At 43.0% G+C, this 19,550-nt stretch overlaps 1 protein-coding gene across 1 annotated transcript in view; it reads right to left on the bottom strand.

The window, feature by feature from the left end:
* Positions 1-9,284: 9,284 nt before the first annotated feature.
* The window catches only part of KLF13 (KLF transcription factor 13), a 36,321-nt gene continuing 26,055 nt past the window's right edge, over positions 9,285-19,550 (bottom strand). Inside the window, exon 2 of the mRNA XM_058156120.1 lies at positions 9,285-16,614. Within this exon, the coding sequence (XP_058012103.1) occupies positions 16,322-16,614 (293 nt within the window). The 3' untranslated portion in view covers positions 9,285-16,321. The remainder of the gene's footprint in view (positions 16,615-19,550) is intronic.

Here is a 19,550-nt window from a genome sequence, read left to right as displayed (position 1 = left end):
AGAAACTGCTTTTCTCAAAGGGAGATAGATCCACTTTCAACAGGGTGAAGTGAGAGCTACTGGTTGAAGGAGTTAACTGGCTGGTGCGTGGACTATTCCCTCCAGGGTTCTGAGCTAAGCTGTTATTAAAATGGTGCCAGAAGTTTTTCCCATTCACTGTAGATAAAGGCACCACGAATTACCACTAAGCCTACAATCAAATGACTCATTCAGAGTGCTGGCAGCAAGGAACCTTTACAGTACTCCAATGTTTCTCAACGTTGGCAATTTTTAAGGGATGTGAACTTCAATTTTAAGTGGGGTGGACTTCAACTCCCAGAGTTCCCCACAGTTGAAGTCCACCCCGGTTGAGAAACGCTGCCTTCCCCTTACTTTGGGACGAATTCCTTCAATTAAAGACAATATATTTGTCAAGAAAAGACAAGTGTAGGGGAAGGAGATATTTCTTCTAGGGATTGTTCTGAATTTGTCTTAACATGGACCAGGGAGGGTTTCCCCCCCCCCAGTTGCTGGAAATGAAACCCAACAGTGAAGAGATCTCCTGGGCTGTGTTGAGCTCTGCTAACACAGCGTCCTTCAAGCAGGGAGTGAAACTGAAGTTTTGAGCTGGGAATACTTGCTCAGAACACTTATGGAAAGCAAACAAGGATGATGGAGACCAAGATTTAATTGTGGGAAAAAATTCATAAATAGCAGCAGTTTCTGTCTCTATGACATGAAGCTTTCTGATTAAGTCCTCAGATCTAAATATGGTTTGCCACAGCTGGCTGATTGCTCAAAACCAACATCTGAGCATCTTTGTTGGAGACACAAACAGATCCCCTGACCCATTTGCCCCATGAAGGAAGCCCCAACCGTGCGAGAACGCTAGCAATTCTTGAAATTGGGAACCATATTATTAATAGCCCAGAAGTCCTGAGAGGCTTTATTTAAGCAGGATTTAAGGGCGGGGGGGGGGGAGGGGAGAAAAAAAAAAGGCCTCTTGGAATCCCTGGAGTACCAGAATGAGAAGTCATCTCTCAATCTGCAACCTGAAGCTTGCATAAACCCATCTTTGGCTGCAACACAAGTTCTCCAGCCTGGCACGGTCCTTCTAGCTGCCATATAATCATCGTTTCTAGTTCATCGTTCTGCTGTCCAGCTAATTCCCCCCCCCCCGCAACCCCATGTCCCAATTTATCCACAGCTATATTCAATTTATTTCCACAGTTGGCTGTCAGACTAAATTAGAGGGTTGTTGGACTCCCCAGAGTTTTCCAGGCAAGAAGGCTTTCTAAAGGCCATTTCTGAGCCTTGGTTATGACATAGCAAGTGGGTGTGTTCCAGTTGTCTCAAAGTACACAAATGACTCAAGGAGGCTTCCTGCAGAGTTGGGAAACTTCCCCCAGACAGAAGCTTCCTTGACTCATCGTCATCCAGTGTGGGTGCCAAAATCAAGGCTTTCGTCTATAAAGAGATTGAAAGAAAGAGAAGGAAATTTCAGAGGTTGCAATTAACCCATGAATTGGATCCAAGCTGCCCTGGGTTGAATATTTTCTCAACTTTGCACGTAACCTTTGAAATCCATAGAGAAGCAGGGAGAAGGTTCTTGTATTTGTAACTGAGGGCCTTTGGGGTGGCTGCTGAGCAGAAGTTGCCATGAGATCTCCCTTAAGCTTCTGGATCAGAAGTTGCAATAAGATGTCTCTTAAGCTTCTACAAGTGCCTTCTTCATCCTACGAAAGAAAAGAAGAGGAAACCCAGTTTCTCCCCAGGATTTGAGAGGAATTCCATATGTATCAAACAGTGGGATAACTGAGCAATTCATTTTGAGCTGAGGATGGGATGATATAGATAAAGAGAGTTGGGATGTACCTTGAATTACCAATAAAGGAGAACATTTGTAACTAGGGGTTGAAATGAGGGTTTTTTGATGCTCTCTGAGCTTGGTAGTTTTCTTGTAGACACTTTATGACTCAACTAGGTAACATGATTAGCACTGATAATGTTACCTAATTGGGTAAAGAAACTTCTGCAAGAAAACATCCAAGCTCAGAGAGGACCAAGGACCCCATACTTTGAATTATTTTGATTGTTAAGTTAGACATTCCCAATGGTGAAGGATTTGGAGACTAGCTGGAAATGTCTTCAAAACAAGAGGCTTTCTACTTCTAGCTCAGCAGATGGCGATGTTAGTCTCAATACATGAGATTGAACGGTGTTGGGAAACAAAATCAGCCCTGTTTGTCTTCTACAACGTAAGTCTGCTGCTGTTTTTTAAAATATATTTCAGCCAGAAATAATAACTCCTCTGGATAATTTAGGTCAAATGGACACAACCTTCCAGGATGGACCTCCCACCCCTGCATCCAAGTTGAATGTTTTGCAACAAGGCTTCCTGTCCTTCATATAAAACCGTCTCTGCATTTTAAACACTATGATTTATAGCACTTTATTGCTCTTCCAGAACAGCCTGAGATTATTTCATTGTTGTAGCTCTTCTATTTGTCCGGAGGATCTTCTCTCAAGCAATTGCTGACCTGCTAATGATGATCGGTCTATTTATTCCATGCCTTGCTATTTTTTTAAGCTATGGCTTCTATAGCCCTGAAGTTAAACCCAGGGATTATTCAATCTCTTCAATTGCTAATCATGGGGTTCATGGAGACCCCTCCTCTATCATGTTTTCCAGTAGATCACCTACACAATCCTCCAGCTGCTGGTCTCCATTTGGAGATTCTAGAAATCTGGGATCCACCCTCTCGAAGATGTTCTTCTCCAGAGGAGATATTCTAGATTCCACACCACAACCAAGTTCCACCAAAAGTCCTGGAGCATTTTGTCCTGGCAAAACAGGAGCCCAGAATGGTTGTTTCCTTCCCAGCTTCTGCCTCTTGTCAGGTTATTTGACACATATAATTAGAATGGGAGATGTTGTGAGTTCCTGTAAACACCCGTATATATATCCTCTTGAAAATCACTATGATTTCAGGTCCAAAAAGGGAAAGTTAGGTTTGAAAAATTATATAAATACCATGAGAATTTACTGTGGAAAAAGAAAAGGGTATGAAATGTGGAGAAGGCAAGGAAAATTCCACCGTGCACAAACTTCGCAAGGATTAAACTGAGAATAGCAACCATTTCGTTTAAAAACAAACACACTAGTCCCGGTTTTCGTGTAATAGGAGGCTGGCTGAATGCAAAGACTGAGACAGATGTGCCAAACAAAACCTCCTTCTCCTTCCTGACTGGCCAGTTTCCCCTTTGTATTTTCCACGTTAGACAAGGGAGGGTGGGAGGAAGACTAGACAACAAGCAACCTTTTCAACCAAAAACTTTCTCTTCAAGAAGAAGCTCCTGAAAAAAAAATGGGAGCCCTCAGACCTTTTGCCCAAGTAAAAATGTGCAGCATCTGCCCATCGATTTCTCCCTCGCCCTTCTCTGCATATCTCCCCCTCCAAGTTATCCTTTTCTGTCCCTCCTCAAAGCAAAGGATTCTAATCAAAGAGAAAGTGGCCGGCTGCATCTTCACCCAAGAACCAGAGACAAGGAGAGTTGATATCATCACAGCTCCTGTCCACGGTTAGATGGCAATGCTTAATTGACCTTGGCTGATTTCCCCAAATTAAGCAGGGTTGGATCTGCTGACTTGTAGACTAGACTGGAAAGCCACACAAGAGAAGTGCTTCCATTTTGCTGCCTAGAATCAACATGGGTGGGACCCTGGAAACTTCAGAAGCTCAATTTGACTCATAGGTGTCTATACAGCCCTTGGTGGGTCTTCTAACACAGCTTTGCAAGATGGGCTCTTCCTAGGTCAAGCGAAGACAGGAATTGGGGCTACGTGCAAAGGCATTGTTAGTTCACTTGAAATGTGGATCATGAGCTGGTTGCAGGTAGAGTTCTTCTAGGTAGATTCTAGCCACGAGTCTTCCATGAATAAACTGGCAAAAAGAGAAGAGGTTATTGCATTCACATGACCAAGAAGTAGATTTTGGTTGGAAAATCCTGAAAAAAAAAATACAGAGAGGAGGAATTGGTCAACAGGGAGAAACTACCTTGGGAGGTAATGGTCTCTCGTTGATGGAGGTGTTGAAACAGAGGCCAGATGGCCATCTGACAACCATGGTGGCTCCCCGCAGGGGGATGGATGAGAAGATACCCAATGACCTTGACATTCTGATGTTCTCCAATTCCCTTTCGATCCAAAAAGATAAAGTTGAGTGATGAGTCTCACTGGATACTTTCACATCAAATGGCTGCCCAATTCAACCATGCCCCACAGGAAACACTAAGCTCTGATTCCCAACAATGCAAGTCCCAACGCCCCAATGAAACAGACAGTTTTGGATACCTTCCCAGCTTCTAGAGAAGAGGCTGGGAAGATCTAATTCCTGTTTCTCTCACTCCCTACCGCAAACCAAATGTGACAAAAAAAGCATTCCTGCTCATGTGACTGAATTTCTATCCCCCCCCTCCTTTCCCACCTCAGGGAGCATCATGTGAAGACCACCTCAAAGAAGGACCACCAAATGAGTCCTTTCATCTTTGATATAAGCAGGACTCACTGCCGCCTTTCTCAATCGAGAATGAGCTAAATATGGACAGGGGAGAGGAATCAAAAGGATGAGAAGGAGGGAGTTGAGTCCTACAGTAGCTTTGAGATATAGGGGGAAGGGTGGTAAAACTATCCCTTTGAACTTTACAATTGACTGGAGTTAACTATTTTCATGCCATGTGGAACTCCTGTGATGTCCATCAGAAACATTTGGTTGCATTACCTTGGTCAACCTGGCCTTGAACGCGAAGCCATGTTCCATCTTCCCAGATCTTCTGCAGATCTTCTCTTTGCAAGTGCAGAAATGGAGTCATAAAGGACGCAAATATATTTACAGAAAGGATACCCCATTAGGAAGACGCCATTTCAGTGAGTGGCAGTTGAATTCCTGCAGAATTGGCCCTTTCTTTTTTTAAAAAAAAAGTTTTTATTGATTTTATTACAACGACACCACACCACACAAACATACATAACATAAACACATAATCTGTGTTTTCATTTTACATGACGGTTTTGTTCCTTCAACTTTCTGCTTTATACATTCCCTTTTCCCTTCTTTTTTACTATCTTTGACTTTATCGCCCCTTAACATCTAGTTTAATTTATTTACTGTATTTTACACATTTGTTATCTTCTCTTCTCCATCCTTTATTTCTATTTAGTTTTCCTATTCTCCAACCACGCGTACCATTTGGTCCATATTTGATAATATTCTGCCTCTTCCTTTTCCTTTATTTCTTTCGTTAATTTATCCATCTCCACACAGTCCACAATTTTCTTGATTGTTTCTTCTTCTGTTGGTATCTTTTCATTTGTCCAGAACTGTGCATAGGCAATCCTTGCCACCATAGAATTGGCTCTTTCTGATGGCCTCTTTCAAACCCTGCGTCCTTCTGCACAAAATCTAAGGAAACGCTGCATCCACGTTGCGTTTTTAATTCAACAAGAAACCAGGAATTGCAAATGTAGGCTTTGGGGGGGGGGAGTGGGAAACAGTTGGGAAGATCAGAATGAGCTGAGCCTTTTCCTTGGATATAAGTCCAGCTATGGGGAAGTCACAGAGAAAGAGAATGAGAAAAATGTAACTCTGGCTACTTCGGTCTGCCTCGTTCTTGTTTCTGTTCCACTTGGACTCTTTCGGTATGCAGAGAGCATTTTTGTGCAAAATGTATCTGTGGGGCGAGAGGAAAAAAGAGGAAGGGGAGGAGTTTCTGAGTTCTGGTTGCTATTGTTCTGTTTTGTTCAGTGTCTGTGCAATAATTATGTCTCCAGGATCACACAGGAATGACTCATTTGGTGTGCTACCCACAACATAAAGCCTGGGAAAGTGTCAAGACTTACCCCTTAAAGACACACACACACACATACATACACACACACACACACACACACAGCCATTTACCAAGGAATAGGGGGAGACGGTTCAAGTCAAGATTTAAACATCCTTGGAAATGAAGCAAGGGAGGCTCCGATCTCCACCTTTCCCTTGTGGCCAAAGGGAAAATCCAGACCCAACTGACCATGGCACCTTGGAACTTCTCAGTGTCGTTTCACCACACTTCACAGCTACAGCAAGTGAATAATCAAGCCAGGCATGATGGCATCTTCATGTGGTCTTCAAGATGTCCCATCATGGATTTTGGTTGTCCTACTCCCTATCCTCCTGGTGAAGAAGTCTTTGTGAGAGTGATTGAGTTGGGAGGCCTATGTTGTTAAAGAATCTGTTTGGTTGGACAATGGTTGAAAGCTGCTCCATTTAGTTTAGGGGCAAACCATGGCCAACTCTTATCCCATGGTGGGATGAGCAACAGGTCATAGTCTAAGCCTGGGGAGAGGAATCACATCCCATTCTTGTAGTCCTAGATTTCATCTCTCATTATAAGGATCTATTAGTATTCCTCTCCTTCCTCCCCCCCCCAATAACCTCCTACCTCTAAGGAACCTTTAGTTTTTCCCAGTAGAAAGAAAAGATGAGTATGTAAGAAAACAGCCCTTTCAAGCTCCACCTTCCTCGATCTGGTTGAGTGGGTTCATTTTTGGGGGGTTCAGCTTTTGCTAAGAGGGCTAATCTCCTTAGAGATGTTTTCAGTTTGCAAATACTGTAGATGTACAGTCATTATGCTCTTCATACTTAGGTAAACAGGTTTTAAGGATGATTGGGCAGCTCTGTTTATCGAAGCTGGCCTATAGGAGTAGGTGCCTGAGTGTGGGGGATGTGATCATACACCCTCCATCCTAGTTTCTTCATCCTTGGGAACATCTGTTTTCCTATTTAGAGTCCTCTTTCTCTGTAGGTGGGAGGAATGGAGAATAACTGTCTTTTTCATTCTTCAGTGTTAGTAGAGTGTTACTAACCTCCTATAGAATACAGGATAACAGAGTTGGAAGGGACCTTGAAGGTCTTCTAGTCCAACCCCCTGCTCAGGCAGGAAACCCTACACCACTTCAGACAAATGGTTGTCCAATCTCTTCTTAAAAACTTCCATTCACAACTTCTGCAGGCAAGTTGTTCCACTGATTAGTTGCTCTTACCGTCAGGAAATTTCTCCTTAGTTCACTCCCTCTTCTTTGTGGCAATCCCTGAAATATTGGAATATTGCTATCACATCACCCCCTAGTTGTTCTTTTCATTAAACTAGACACCCCCAGTTCCAGTGGTATAGAAGGCAACATCAGAAAGTCCTAATTTTAGCCAGAAGCAATACAGAGTTGTGGTCTGCCCGATACGCCTCTGATTGCTCCAACAGATATGCTTCCACACAGCTGCTCCAGCTGTGAAGTAAAGAAATCCAGAATTCCTAACATGTCACTACGGAAAGCTTCTGGCAGCCATTTTTATGGGCCTAAAATCCCAGCCTCCCATGTGATAGGAAGAAATGTACTACACAGGAGCAGACATGTTGCTAAATTGTCACCATCTCTCTCCTTGTTAGGAACCACAGACAGGTGCAGTGTACAAGCTGCCTTACTTCAGCCACAATGAATGGTTTCCTAGCTTAATTAGTCCCCTTAGAAATCCTTGAGCTTTTACCAGGATGGAAAGACAGGTTGTGTGTCATAAATTAAAAATAATGCAGCAATCAAAAGGCAATTGGTGACTTTTTTTTGGGGAGATACACCATGAAATATTTTAAGGGGCGATGTTCAACTTTAATGATTAAGTTTCCAATATTGTCGCAGTGTAGAAAGTGTAGAGACCCTGTGATGTGCAAAAAGTGGAAGTCTTTTTTAGCTTCCGTTAATGTTCCTCAGAAGAGTTGATTTTGTCACATTCAAGAATGATGGTGGTCATTTTCACCCAACTTGATAGATGGGCTCAGTTGCTTCCAGACAGAGCTTGTTGGGATCACGTCCCAAATCCTTCAGACTGTCCTTCTCTGCCAAAAATGTTGGTGTTTCTATGAGAATTGAGTCTCTCTAAAAGATGGTTCCTAGGGTCTACAAACAAAGCTAGTGCGGTTCACACACAAATGTCATAGCATAGGTAGGAGACGACTATTTAAAAGCCAAATTCAATGGAAGTATCTTTTTCTGTTGGGTTGTGGGGCAAGTGGGCCCTACTCCAACCCCTACAGAGATGTTTCCATTGTGTTTGAGCCTCCAATTTTCTGCACCAACACTTTTCCTTCTACTGTGCTGTGTTACAGGAGCCTTAATTGGTCTCCTGTGATCCGAGGCCGCCATACTCTGGGGTAGTTTCCTTGCAAACCAGCGGTTAGAGAATGCTCCATTGTCAATCCCACCCTCATTATTTCTAGCTGAGATGGAATCTCCATAGAGTTAATGACAGTGTTGAGCGAGGGCAATGAAGTCACTCCCGTGGAATCGCCTGCTAAGAGTATGTTCGTTCAAATCAGCTTGGCAGCTTGGGTGTGGAAGCTTGGCTCTGTTGTTTGAAGGCAGTCACCTTTGGGAAAACCCATTCTTATACAACTTCTTGAGAGTGAACATATTCCGTGGCTTTCTGTTGCTCTCTTTATTTGTTTGTCTAACGAATGTCCAGACTGCCCCACTCCAAAGGGCCTGGAGATAGCTTCACAAGATTAAAAACAAGAAAAAGGGAATGTGATGTCAACAAAAAATGCACAACCACCCCAAGGGAATAGATAAAGAAAGCTTCTCCTACATCACTCCCAAACTAATATCCACAATGCTCAATCTTGCTGGGGTTGAGAAGTTCCTCCCATTCAGATCTCCACAGCCTGTAGATCATTTTTTTTTCAACCTTGGCAACTTTAAGATGGGTGGACTTCAATTCCCAGAATTCCCTAGGCAGTCCTCCCAGAGTTCCTTAGAAAAACACCACCACCACGTCTAGGATCAACGTACAGTGAAGGTCATATAAGAACAATCGCAGCTAACATCATGTCAGTTCTTTACTTGGATTAGAGACCTTCCAAATGGCTATAGTAGATTAATCTAGAATGTTTGTTTATTTGTTATAACTTGTGGGTGATCCTAGCAAACCATTCGGCCATCTACTACATGGTTGTGTTCATGTAGACACCAGGAGTTCAGCTTGACCTTGAGGATCAAGGACTCTTGAGTGACTCAACCAGTTGGTTAATTCAGATTGTGACCTGAGGGTTGAAACATGCCAGATAAGTGAAGAACCTTCTTGAAATTAATTCCTTTCAACATCCGTTATGAAGAGAATTTTGAGATGGACAGTAGAGAGGGAAGAACCATTCAGATCTGTGGTGCAAATACACTCCAAAGACAATATAAAGATGAAACGAACATCTGAACCATTCATCGGTTTTATTTAAAATGCAAACATCACTAATCATGCATATAAGTTGACGCTTGACATTTGTTAGTTCTGCCTTCTGTTTGTGGTTGCATAGGTACACTGTCACAATATATAAAAACTATGAAATACAAAAAAGACCCCGAACGAACAAATTCAAAAGGATTACAGCAGAGTGAATGGGGGTCGGACAGATGGCTCTACAACTGCAATACTTCGATGTAGTGACTCAGTAAAACATGAAACCATTTAGAGAAGTGACCCATGAAAGCACAGAGGTGATGTTGGAGGAAACGGACGAGGAGAAAAGCATGACACGATCTTGTCCCAAAGGGAAGATACGTTTGTAAACTTGTGTAATTGCCCTGTATTTTTGTTCCTGTACTGACACAGAGTATATATCTAGTTTATCTATAGCACTCTATACATTAATGCACAAGTAATTCCATGCAGTATTTCATAACAATTTCACAAAGGAAGAGATTTGGATGGACCTTGGACCTTAAGTGCATTTTCCATCCAGAAATCCTTCTCACCTCTATAATTTTATAACCAGCTCCCAGGTGAAATCTTTAGCAGGTTTCAGCACATCAAAAAAAAAAAAAAAGACTTCAGAAGGATGAGGAGAAGATTCCTTCCTCCAGGCTGGGAAATGACATCTTGAACAAAAACAATCCTTCAAGGATTGAAATCCCATCAGAATATTTTCCAGATTCTCCTAATCTAAATCTGGGCAAGAGTGGAGATTCCAGAAAGTAGGAGAGAAAAGGACAATAAATACTGAAAGAACATGGCAAATGAGGAGACAAGATGCAAACTGTTAACCACCTCCTCAAGAGGCTGTCCTGCTCCATCATGTTGGGTATATCCATGCCAGGGCCACATAATTCTGGAGGGTGCTGAGACTATTATGTTAAGACCCCATGGATGGCCTGGTGGGTCACAGATCTCACCTGATGGAGCAGTAGATGTGTAGATGAAGGAGGCTTTATATTTGGACAATCTTCCCCAATAGCAAATCTTCCAGAGGTTCTACAGCACATAATTTCTAGTCAATGTGTTTGGTAGAGTTTTTGGGGACCTGCAGTACAATACATCTCAAGGCACCAATCTAGGGTGTCTAGATGGCTGAATGTCCTTTGCTAAAAGAAGACACCTCGTATGAAGTCCAGATCCAAGAAGCAGAGAAATGTTTTACATCTCAAAGTTCAGCCATGCTGGGCTGAATAATGCACCCAACAGACTTTCTTCCATAGTCATGGAAAATACCAGAGAAAAAATAAATTCAGTTAACTTTCATTTGCCACATCTGTAGCTAAGAGTTATTACTGATGTTCTCTGTTGGGCCTTTTGCTACAGTATCCTGAAAACATGGAGGATGCTGGGAATATATCCCGTTAAAGCAGGGCTTCTCAACTTGGTCTGGCTGGGGAATTCTGAGAGTTGAAGTCCACCTGTCTTACAGCTGACCAGGTTGAGAAACACGGCAGTCAAGTAAAAAGACCCAGGTAAAATCTTGTTATTTCAAAGGTGCTGCTTGAGACCATCAGCTAAGTGAGCTGGTAAGCACTTTTTTGCAACCTGCCCCCCTTCACTCACTCGCTGCCCAGCTTGCATTTTCATAGGAAGGCACAACCATCTCATGTGATGTGGAAGCTACCTTGAGTCCTGAGCCCACTTTGCAGCCTGAAGGAGTCCGATCCAGGGAGACCTTGGATTCTTATTTTGGTGGATAATGGAGGCCAATATCTTGTGGCCAATTCCATCGTCCTCACCACCAAATTGTTCACAGTTTCCATGGTTCAAATTCTGGAATTCAAATTCAGGAAACCGAGGCGCAGATGTATGCTTGCTAAAAGGAGCAAGCCATTAGAAGAAGCCAAGCACTGCAGTTATATACAGAGTATGCGTTCTTTATAATTATATACATAAAACCTATTTGCAGAAGGATACTGCTCCCAATTCCAGATATCCTATTGAACAATGAGTGAACTTCAACGGCCTGCAGCCTAAAGGCCTCGCCGGCTGACACCCTGATTTAGGGTGGCTTAATCAGCATAATTTATTCAGATTAAGCACTTCAACTGCTTAAGATAATTTAATGCCCTGATGGAAAGCTGCACCCCTGGAAGCAACAGCGAGTTATAGGCAGGAAGGAAAGTTCTCCATTACAATCAACATGAAACCCTGTGAACACATAACACATGGATAGATAGTGATACACATCTTTCTTTTTATGACACAGTTGTAAACAGCTCCCAAAGCAAAAAAGCAAAAAAAAGGTGAGGTGGAAAAATGGGACCCTAACAGCAGTTTAAAGGTCTTCTATCTAGTATTATCTAATTCCTGAACTCCTGAACTAATTCCCCTCAAAGACTGTTTTTTGATGACTTAACCTGCCTTGGGGTTCTGCTTTGAAATGCAGGCCTTGCCTGGAACGCTGACATTCACGCTTCGGCTAGATGAGATGGCGAGACATGTCCAAGGGAGAGCTACTTTTCCAGGTGGTCGTTTGCAGAAACAGGAGACCTAGTAAGAAACCCTGACTGGAAATGGTACTTGAGAGTTGAGCGTGAAAGCTGAGCTATGGCTGAGATCAGAGATCAGTTGCTATGGAAGATCATATAGAACATGGGGGTCCAGCCTTGGCCACTTTAAGACCCGTGGACTTCAACTCCCAGAACACTTGAAGCAGGGGTGAAATGCTCCCGGTTTGGACCGGATCGAGCAATCCGGTAGCAATGGCGGCAGGTGGTTTGGAGAATTGCTAGCAAAAATCCCTGCCCACCCCCGTCCATGTCCACCCAATTGCCCGCTCACCTGCTTGCCCGCTTGCCGCTTCTTTTAAAAAATGCATTTTAAAAAGTAAAAAAAAAGGCTCCAATGATCACAGCTATGGCACATCACAGCTGTAAGCATTCTACTTCCCCCATGCCTCCTTTTGGTGTGCACTACATGCATGTGCGCATCTAACATTTGGTGCGTGGTGCGCACTGCGCATGCACACGTGCAGCCAATGAACCGGTAGTAAACCGGTTCAGATTTCACCACTGACCACAAGGGTTAAAGTGACCAAGGTTGGACGTCCGTGCTCTAGAGCAGGGGTCTCCAACCTTGGTCCCTTTAAGACTTGTGGACTTCGCTGGCTGAGGAACTCTGGGAGTTGAAGTCCACAAGTCTTAAAGGAACCAAGGTTGGAGACCCCTGCTCTAGAGTGCAACATTTAAGAACTTTTTGCAGGAGAGATCTACATAACAACAGGGTCGACCCCTAAATTCAAGCAAACAAAGACCAGGAAATTCGAAGAGCAGGAACAAGATTTATCTTTTTCTTGCCTTGCTGATCCAAGCTCTTTTCCATGAAAAATCTGAAGCAGAATTTTCATCAAATTAGGACCCAGTTTAGCCTAATCAACATTAATCAAACAGCAGCCAGCAAAGCTAAAATGAGGTCCTGTCGCCAGACAGGAGACAATTATTAGCAAACCCTGAGTGTTTTGATTACATTTACGGTTTGATATGAAATGGTAATGAGCGCAAATTTTTTTTGAAAAGCCTCAGAAGCGCATGGTTCATATTGCCACCAATCTCTAAATGCAAAATCTGAAATAAATAGATATGTGGATGCTTTTTCTCTCAAGTTGCCTGTCTAATGCCATAGTCTTGACTCAAGAAAGAGTAAATATCTCATAATGAGACCCTCTGCCAACCAAAAGGAGGAGAAAAGGGCCCATGGCTGGCTTGGTGGCCAGGACCAAGCTTTGTCTAAAGAAAGACAGCTGGATTCGGTTAATCAAATGATAGCAGTACAGCAGAACAAAAATTTAAAATCCTGGAATAAGGTAATAAGAACCCTGCTGATCCAAAGGAATACAGTAGTGGATTTAGTGGAAGTGCCAGTTCCTTCTAGGTAAGATCACTTCTTTTACTCCATACAACTCCAGTCATTCAAGCAAAGTTAGGAACATCAGCACGTTGGTTGTCTTCAGACTGCACCATGGTTGGTTAGCTCTTTGGCATAATCCTTGGGTGATTCAATGCCTGTTTCTTGAGCCACAAAAGGAAAAAGAGCACTCTAAGCAATGGCTAGTGTCTCTTGAAGATTAAGGCAAAGATCTTATTTGGAGGGTTGTGTTTAAGGCCATCTCCCTTTCTCCACCTTCCAGGTGTGTTGGGATGGTGCTTCCTAACACATCTGGCTGACCCCAAGTGGAAGGAGACTGTTTAAGGCATGGTAGAATTTATTTTTGCAATTCTGTGTTCATGAAATGGAAGAGAGATCTGGTGCTCTTGGAAAGCAAATCATGTTCTGCAGGTAATTTAATAAAAGGAAGGGTTTGGGGTAGATGGGTTCATACTGTTCTCTGTAGCCATCTCTCTGTTCCTGGTCATCATCAATCCGAACCTTTGTTTCTAGATATATCTTCATAAGGACACCTTGGTATAGACCATAAATATTTCTTGCTAGCTGTTATGAGTGTTTCCAAGTCCTGCCTTCGATAACTGCCCTCCAGCCTTAGCTATCAAAGGAGGTTGGAAAGTAAAGTTTTGGTTTTTGGAGAACCTCAAATGGTCTCTGTCTCTCATGGGACAGAGTCACAGTCCTTCCTCTGAACCTATCATGATGCCAACAAACATGATCTTGAGAACTTATTGATGGTTGTCAGATGGGTTTATGCCTGGTGTTGACACTACACAGAAAGCAGGGCTAACTTCAAATTGTGTTTTGAAATCAATACTGGAATATATCTAGATGTAGAGCCATTTTTATACAGCAGATGGTAGTACAAGGGGAGGAGGGCTTGATAAATACCACCTACCAGATATGCTTTAATGGGTGGCATATTATTATCATTTGCAAATCTATGGATAGTACAGTTATGTCTATGTGCACATCTGTGTTTTAGGTCGTCTGGCAAAACGGAATTATTGCAAAGTTGGAAGAAAAGTCTTGGTTAGAACACCTTTGGAATGTAGAGATGATTGCATCAATCGTAAACAGTCCTTTGGAGGAATGGAGTTTGCTTTACTGTGCTACAGTCGGCTGCATTTATATTAACAGTATTTTTTTTTAAAAAAAGAACACAATCACAGGGAAAGTACCCCACACATTGAAATATAATCTTGGAACAAGCCAAGTTCAACCGCAACAAGGTTTCTAGGAAAGACACATCTCCCAACCTTCTGGCTGGCTTCCCCCCAACCTTAACTTGAAAAGCAGAGATGAGTCTTATCAAAACCTTCCACATCTGTTGAGAAAGCAACCTCCAGAGCTGGAATTCTGAAAGTTACATCTAGAGATCACCCACTTCAGGAGGGCTGCATTATCAATCTAGGACACAGTCCCTCCCTCCCTCCCTCCCTCCCTCCCTCCATCCATCCATCCGTTCATGCCAAGCAAAAAATGGGGCCCAGTTTTGAAAGGAGTCATCTCCCCACTCATGAAAGGGGAGTTTTACATATCCATGGATCTCTTCTGCTGAGTTAAGCTGTTTAAGTAGTCACAGGTCCTTCGAGAAAGCTCTTTTGGGTTGATCCACGTTGACCCCCGGTACCACTTGGATGCAGGAGATCCTTCTGCTTGGTGGGACTTCTGGAGCGATAAGTGGTCCAAACTGTTAGATAAGGCAATGGGAAATCTGTTGGAAGATCCTAGAGTTTTTGCTGGTTGGGAGAGAAGATTTAGCTATGTCCTTCAGACCTTACACTACACTGACAACAAGGAAAATTGTGAACTGCTGTTGAGCTAAAACACCATCATTTTAACACTTTCTAGATGCAAGTTTTTCTTCCATTGTCCTCCAAAAGATAGTATTTCCTGATCACCATTGATCGCTTCCATCTGATTATGTACTGACTGTTTTGCCATAATGCAGAATTTTGTAGACTCTTTAGCTTTTAAGCCAAAAAGGGGCCGCAGATCAGCACAAATACCTTGACAAAGTCTGGATGACTCTGAAACACAGTTTCCAGAGGAGTTTTATGTTTTTTTTTAAAGAGAAAGATATGGAACATTATTCAAATCGATGCCCACTTCATGCGCACGGCCTACAGAGAAGCAGATAGATATAAGGGTTCAGCTCAGAACTTCATCTCTGGAAGCTGCCACAAGCTATCATCCCCACAGAACACCATTCCACCCCTTTGGTGCTTAAATAAAATGTTCCCCAGTGTAAAAATATTTTCCTAGATTTAGAATAAAAACACGATTAAGGCACCTACTTCAGTTTTTTTTTTTAAAAATCTTTCACCAACCTCCTGCGATTCTTTTACAAGTATAAACTTTTTATACAGATTTTCTTCTTCTTCTTGCAACAGGAAGTTGGTGGTAGCAGAATTGTTTCAGCATGAAACGATCAGGAAAAAAAGAGGGGGGGAAAAATGAGGACTGGTGGATTGAAATTGTGGAGGAGACGGTCCAGTCTCTCCAAGGGTTTACCCCCAACTGTAAAATCAAAGCGTTTGAGTGCAAAGATTGGCCTGACTTTCTTGCTGTATTGCAGGAAAAGACCGAAGCCCAGGTTCTGAGTGCAAATGTGTGTATCGAACAAGGCAGCGGCTGGAGATGTCTTCATGGTACATAAATAGATATATATCCCTGAGTAAGAGGAGAGTTTGATGGAGGAAAGTTAGAATCAACCTGGTTTTGCATTTTTGTTTCCCTACAAAATTCCCTTGGACACCTGAGCAAAAAAAAAACCCTATATAAAAGAGCATCTTCTTAAGGCTTAAAAAAACACACACATACACATACAAATGCACACACAGAGCAAAAAGAAATGTCCAGAAAGAGGTTCCTGGAAGGACCACGAAGAAAAATATGTAAAACTCGAGTCCTACTGTGCCAAAAAAAATTTTTTTTTCTGCAGCAATGTTGCAGGAGAAAAATCCTCCCTCTCTCTTATTCCCTTCAAAACAAGGCCAACATTTTCTCTTGCTTTGTTTAAAGACGGAGTGCCGAGCGAAGCATGGCGAGGCAAAGGAGAACTCCAAAGAACTGAAAGGCGGAGAGCAGAGTGCAGGCACCGGGAGGTTTTAGGGGGAGCTGCCAGGACTGTCCCTGGGGCTGGATCCATTGGACCGGCTATAGTCACTCAGAGACCCAGTCCTGGAGCTGCAGCCGCTTCGCCTCTTGAGCATGTTGGGATGGAAGTTGGCGTGACGGCGGGCGTGCTTGGTGAGGTGGTCACTCCGCATGAAGCGCTTTTCGCAGAGTGGGCAGGAGAACTTCTTCTCGCCCGTGTGGGTGCGGAAATGCCGGGCTAGCTCGTCGGAACGGGCAAACTTCTTGTTGCAGTCTTCCCAACGGCATTCGAAGGGCCTCTCGCCTGCAGGGACACACAGAAAAGAGAAACGGGTCTTGAGGTCACCTCCTTGGTTCAATTCCGTCTTTTATTACAGTCACCCACCAGAATTCAAACATTAAAATAAAACAGAAGAGAACAAGACCTAGTAGTGTATTACAGTTGGGTGTATGTAATCATTGATAGATGGCCAAAGTCTGCCTAATTTTATAGATATTGTCCACAATGCTATAAAACATTTCTATTACTTTTCCTTGGTTAGTGAGCTTATCTTCCTGGGCAGCCCGAATGCCTGTTTCTAGGGAGGGGAGCTTAAAATTATTATTTTTCCCTTCCTGTGGACGAAGGAATAATAAATACACTGCAAAGTTGCTTGAGGTTTGGTGGGCAAACTGAAGAAGGGGCGGCAATGAAATTGTCCATCTCTTTTGTCCCTTGATTTATATCTGACATGCTCTTTTTAATATAGCAAACCCATAAATTCAGAGAACAAACAACAGGGGGAGAGGGATGTCACCACACCTTCATAAATGCAGAAGAAAGGATTATTGGTCAAGTTACTGGCAGTTTCTGCAGCAAGGAAGATGAGCAAACAGGCATAAATTGCAGAAGGTTGACAAAACAGTTTGGCTGTTCCAGCTCTGCTAGAGGACTTTTTTTCCCCCCAGTTCCCACCTATTAAGGAACGAAATTTCATTTCCTTTGGATGCTCAGATCAACTCTGTCTACCCAAAGGACAGAAACAATTGCTACAACCTTGAGAATTAAACAGCCCTCCCCTTGTTCCTTATGGGGTAAGATCCTATTGCTCTATTTTCCTGTAATGTCGGAGGTGGGTCTATTATGTTACATGCCCTTAGCCCCATGTTTCTCAATCTTGGCACGTCAGCCCTGCCCCGACTTGGTCCTTTAGGCAAGAAAGACCCTCAACTCCATTTGTAGTAAAAGGTATACTTCACGAAAAGCCAAGTGGATGACAGTATAGCAATGGCAGAACTAAATGGCAGAACTAAAGCACCAAACTTTCCTGGTTAACTTTCCCTGTCCAGTTCATTCCCCTTGCTGGTCCCTTATTGTTTAATTATATTTGAATCAATTGTTTTAGGAACTATCTCTTGAACGGTGGGCTGGTTGGTGAGCAGTTACGTTCCATTACCAGCGCTTTGACCTTGAGATGGTATCTCTGGAAGGTACGATGAATAGTTAGCCTTCCCCTCCTCCTAACTGGCTTCCTCCTTCCATGGCAGTTTGGCAGCTAGCAAATGCGAAGCTCAAGTGAACGATGGCAGTCTTGACATGGCAGCTTTAAGCTGTATGAACTTCAACTCCCAGAATTCCCCAGCTAGCAATGCTAGGGAGTTGAAGTTCACACATCTTAAAATTGTCAAGTTTGGGAAACATTGCTCTAAGACAAGCTGAAAATGTGTGGACTTCAACTCGCATAATCTTAGCTGAGGTATTCTGGGAGTTGAAGTCTACATATCTTGGTAATTTAAGATTGAGAAACACCCTCTTAGAGACCAACTGAAATGCTGCACAGTGTTTATCTATGTATTTAATTTAGATGGCAACAAGCAGACTTTGGGTGGCAAACCATCATAACGTAACTGAATACCAATATTTCCATCAGTTGACAGTGCTGCATTGTGCTCCAGAACTCTTCTTGAGGCTGGAAGTTAAGCAGAAATAACAAGGAACGAAGGAAGGCAAGATGAAAAATGAGCATATTGTATATTGAGCATATTGATCAAGCTTTATTAATCAATCCTATGAGAAATATTTATAGCATTGAGTTTTCTAACAGATAGATCTAACTATCCAGGATGTCCGTTTCTTCCTTCCCAAAATGAGGGTGAGGTATCTTTCATTAGATGAAGATAAGCAATGACATGGTAATTAAATGACTTAATCAGTAAAGATCCTATCCTGTCCTATTCTATTTTGTTCTGTTCTGTTCTATTCTATTCTATTCTATTCTGTTCTGTTCCGTTCCGTTCCGTTCCGTTCCGTTCCGTTCCATTCCATTCCATTCCATTCCATTCCATTCCATTCCATTCCATTCCATTCTATTCTATTCTATTCTATTCTATTCTATTCTATTCTAATTCTATTCTACACTCTATACTCTACACTGGGGGTCTCCAACCTTGGCCACTTCAACCCTGGCAGACTTCAACTCCCAGAATTCCCCAGCCAGCAAGGAGTTGAAGTCTGACAGCTTTGGTGGCTGGGGAATTCTGGGAGTTGAAGTCCGACAGGCTTAAAAGTGGTCAAGGTTGGAGACCCCTACACACTATACTACTCTACCCTACCCTACCTTACTCTCAGTGGTGGGTTTCAAATTTTTGTACTATTGGTTCTGTGGGTGTGGCTTGGTGGGCGTGGTATAGCTTGGTGGGCGTGGCTTGGTGGGCATGGCAGGGGAAGGATACTGCAAAATCCCCATTTCCTCCCACTCAGCTGGGACTTGGGAGGCAGAGAATAGATGGGGGGCAGGGCCAGTCAGAATTTTTACTACCAGTTCTCTGAACTACTCAAAATTTCCGCTACCGGTTCTCCAGAAGTGGTCAGAACCTGCTGAAACCCACCTCTGCCTACCCTATTCTCCAAAAGGTTTTGGAGTTTATTTCATGTGGTTACACGATTCTGTGGCCTTCAGTTGAGGAGGCGACAGAGAGAATAAAACCTATTTATGTTCTCCCATGACCCACAGCAGGATGTTTGATGGCCTCCAACTGCCTGTTCTCTTGGGTATAATATGCAGAAGGTCTGTCGTGATGGATAGATTTGAACTTTTCCACTGGCTCAGGCTTCCAAAGGCTTCCAAAGGCAGCTTCTTTCTATCTGTATTTTTGCATCTCTATTTATCACTACATCCTTGGTTGCTTTCTTGCAGATGTTTCATTACCCAAACCAGGTAACACCATCCGTGCTAGAAGGGAGCACTCATGAGCAACACC

The sequence above is a fragment of the Ahaetulla prasina genome, chromosome 13 (assembly GCF_028640845.1).
Source record: "Ahaetulla prasina isolate Xishuangbanna chromosome 13, ASM2864084v1, whole genome shotgun sequence".
In the NCBI taxonomy this organism is placed as follows: Eukaryota; Metazoa; Chordata; class Lepidosauria; order Squamata; family Colubridae; genus Ahaetulla; species Ahaetulla prasina.
This window is presented reverse-complemented; position numbering and strand designations above follow the sequence as displayed.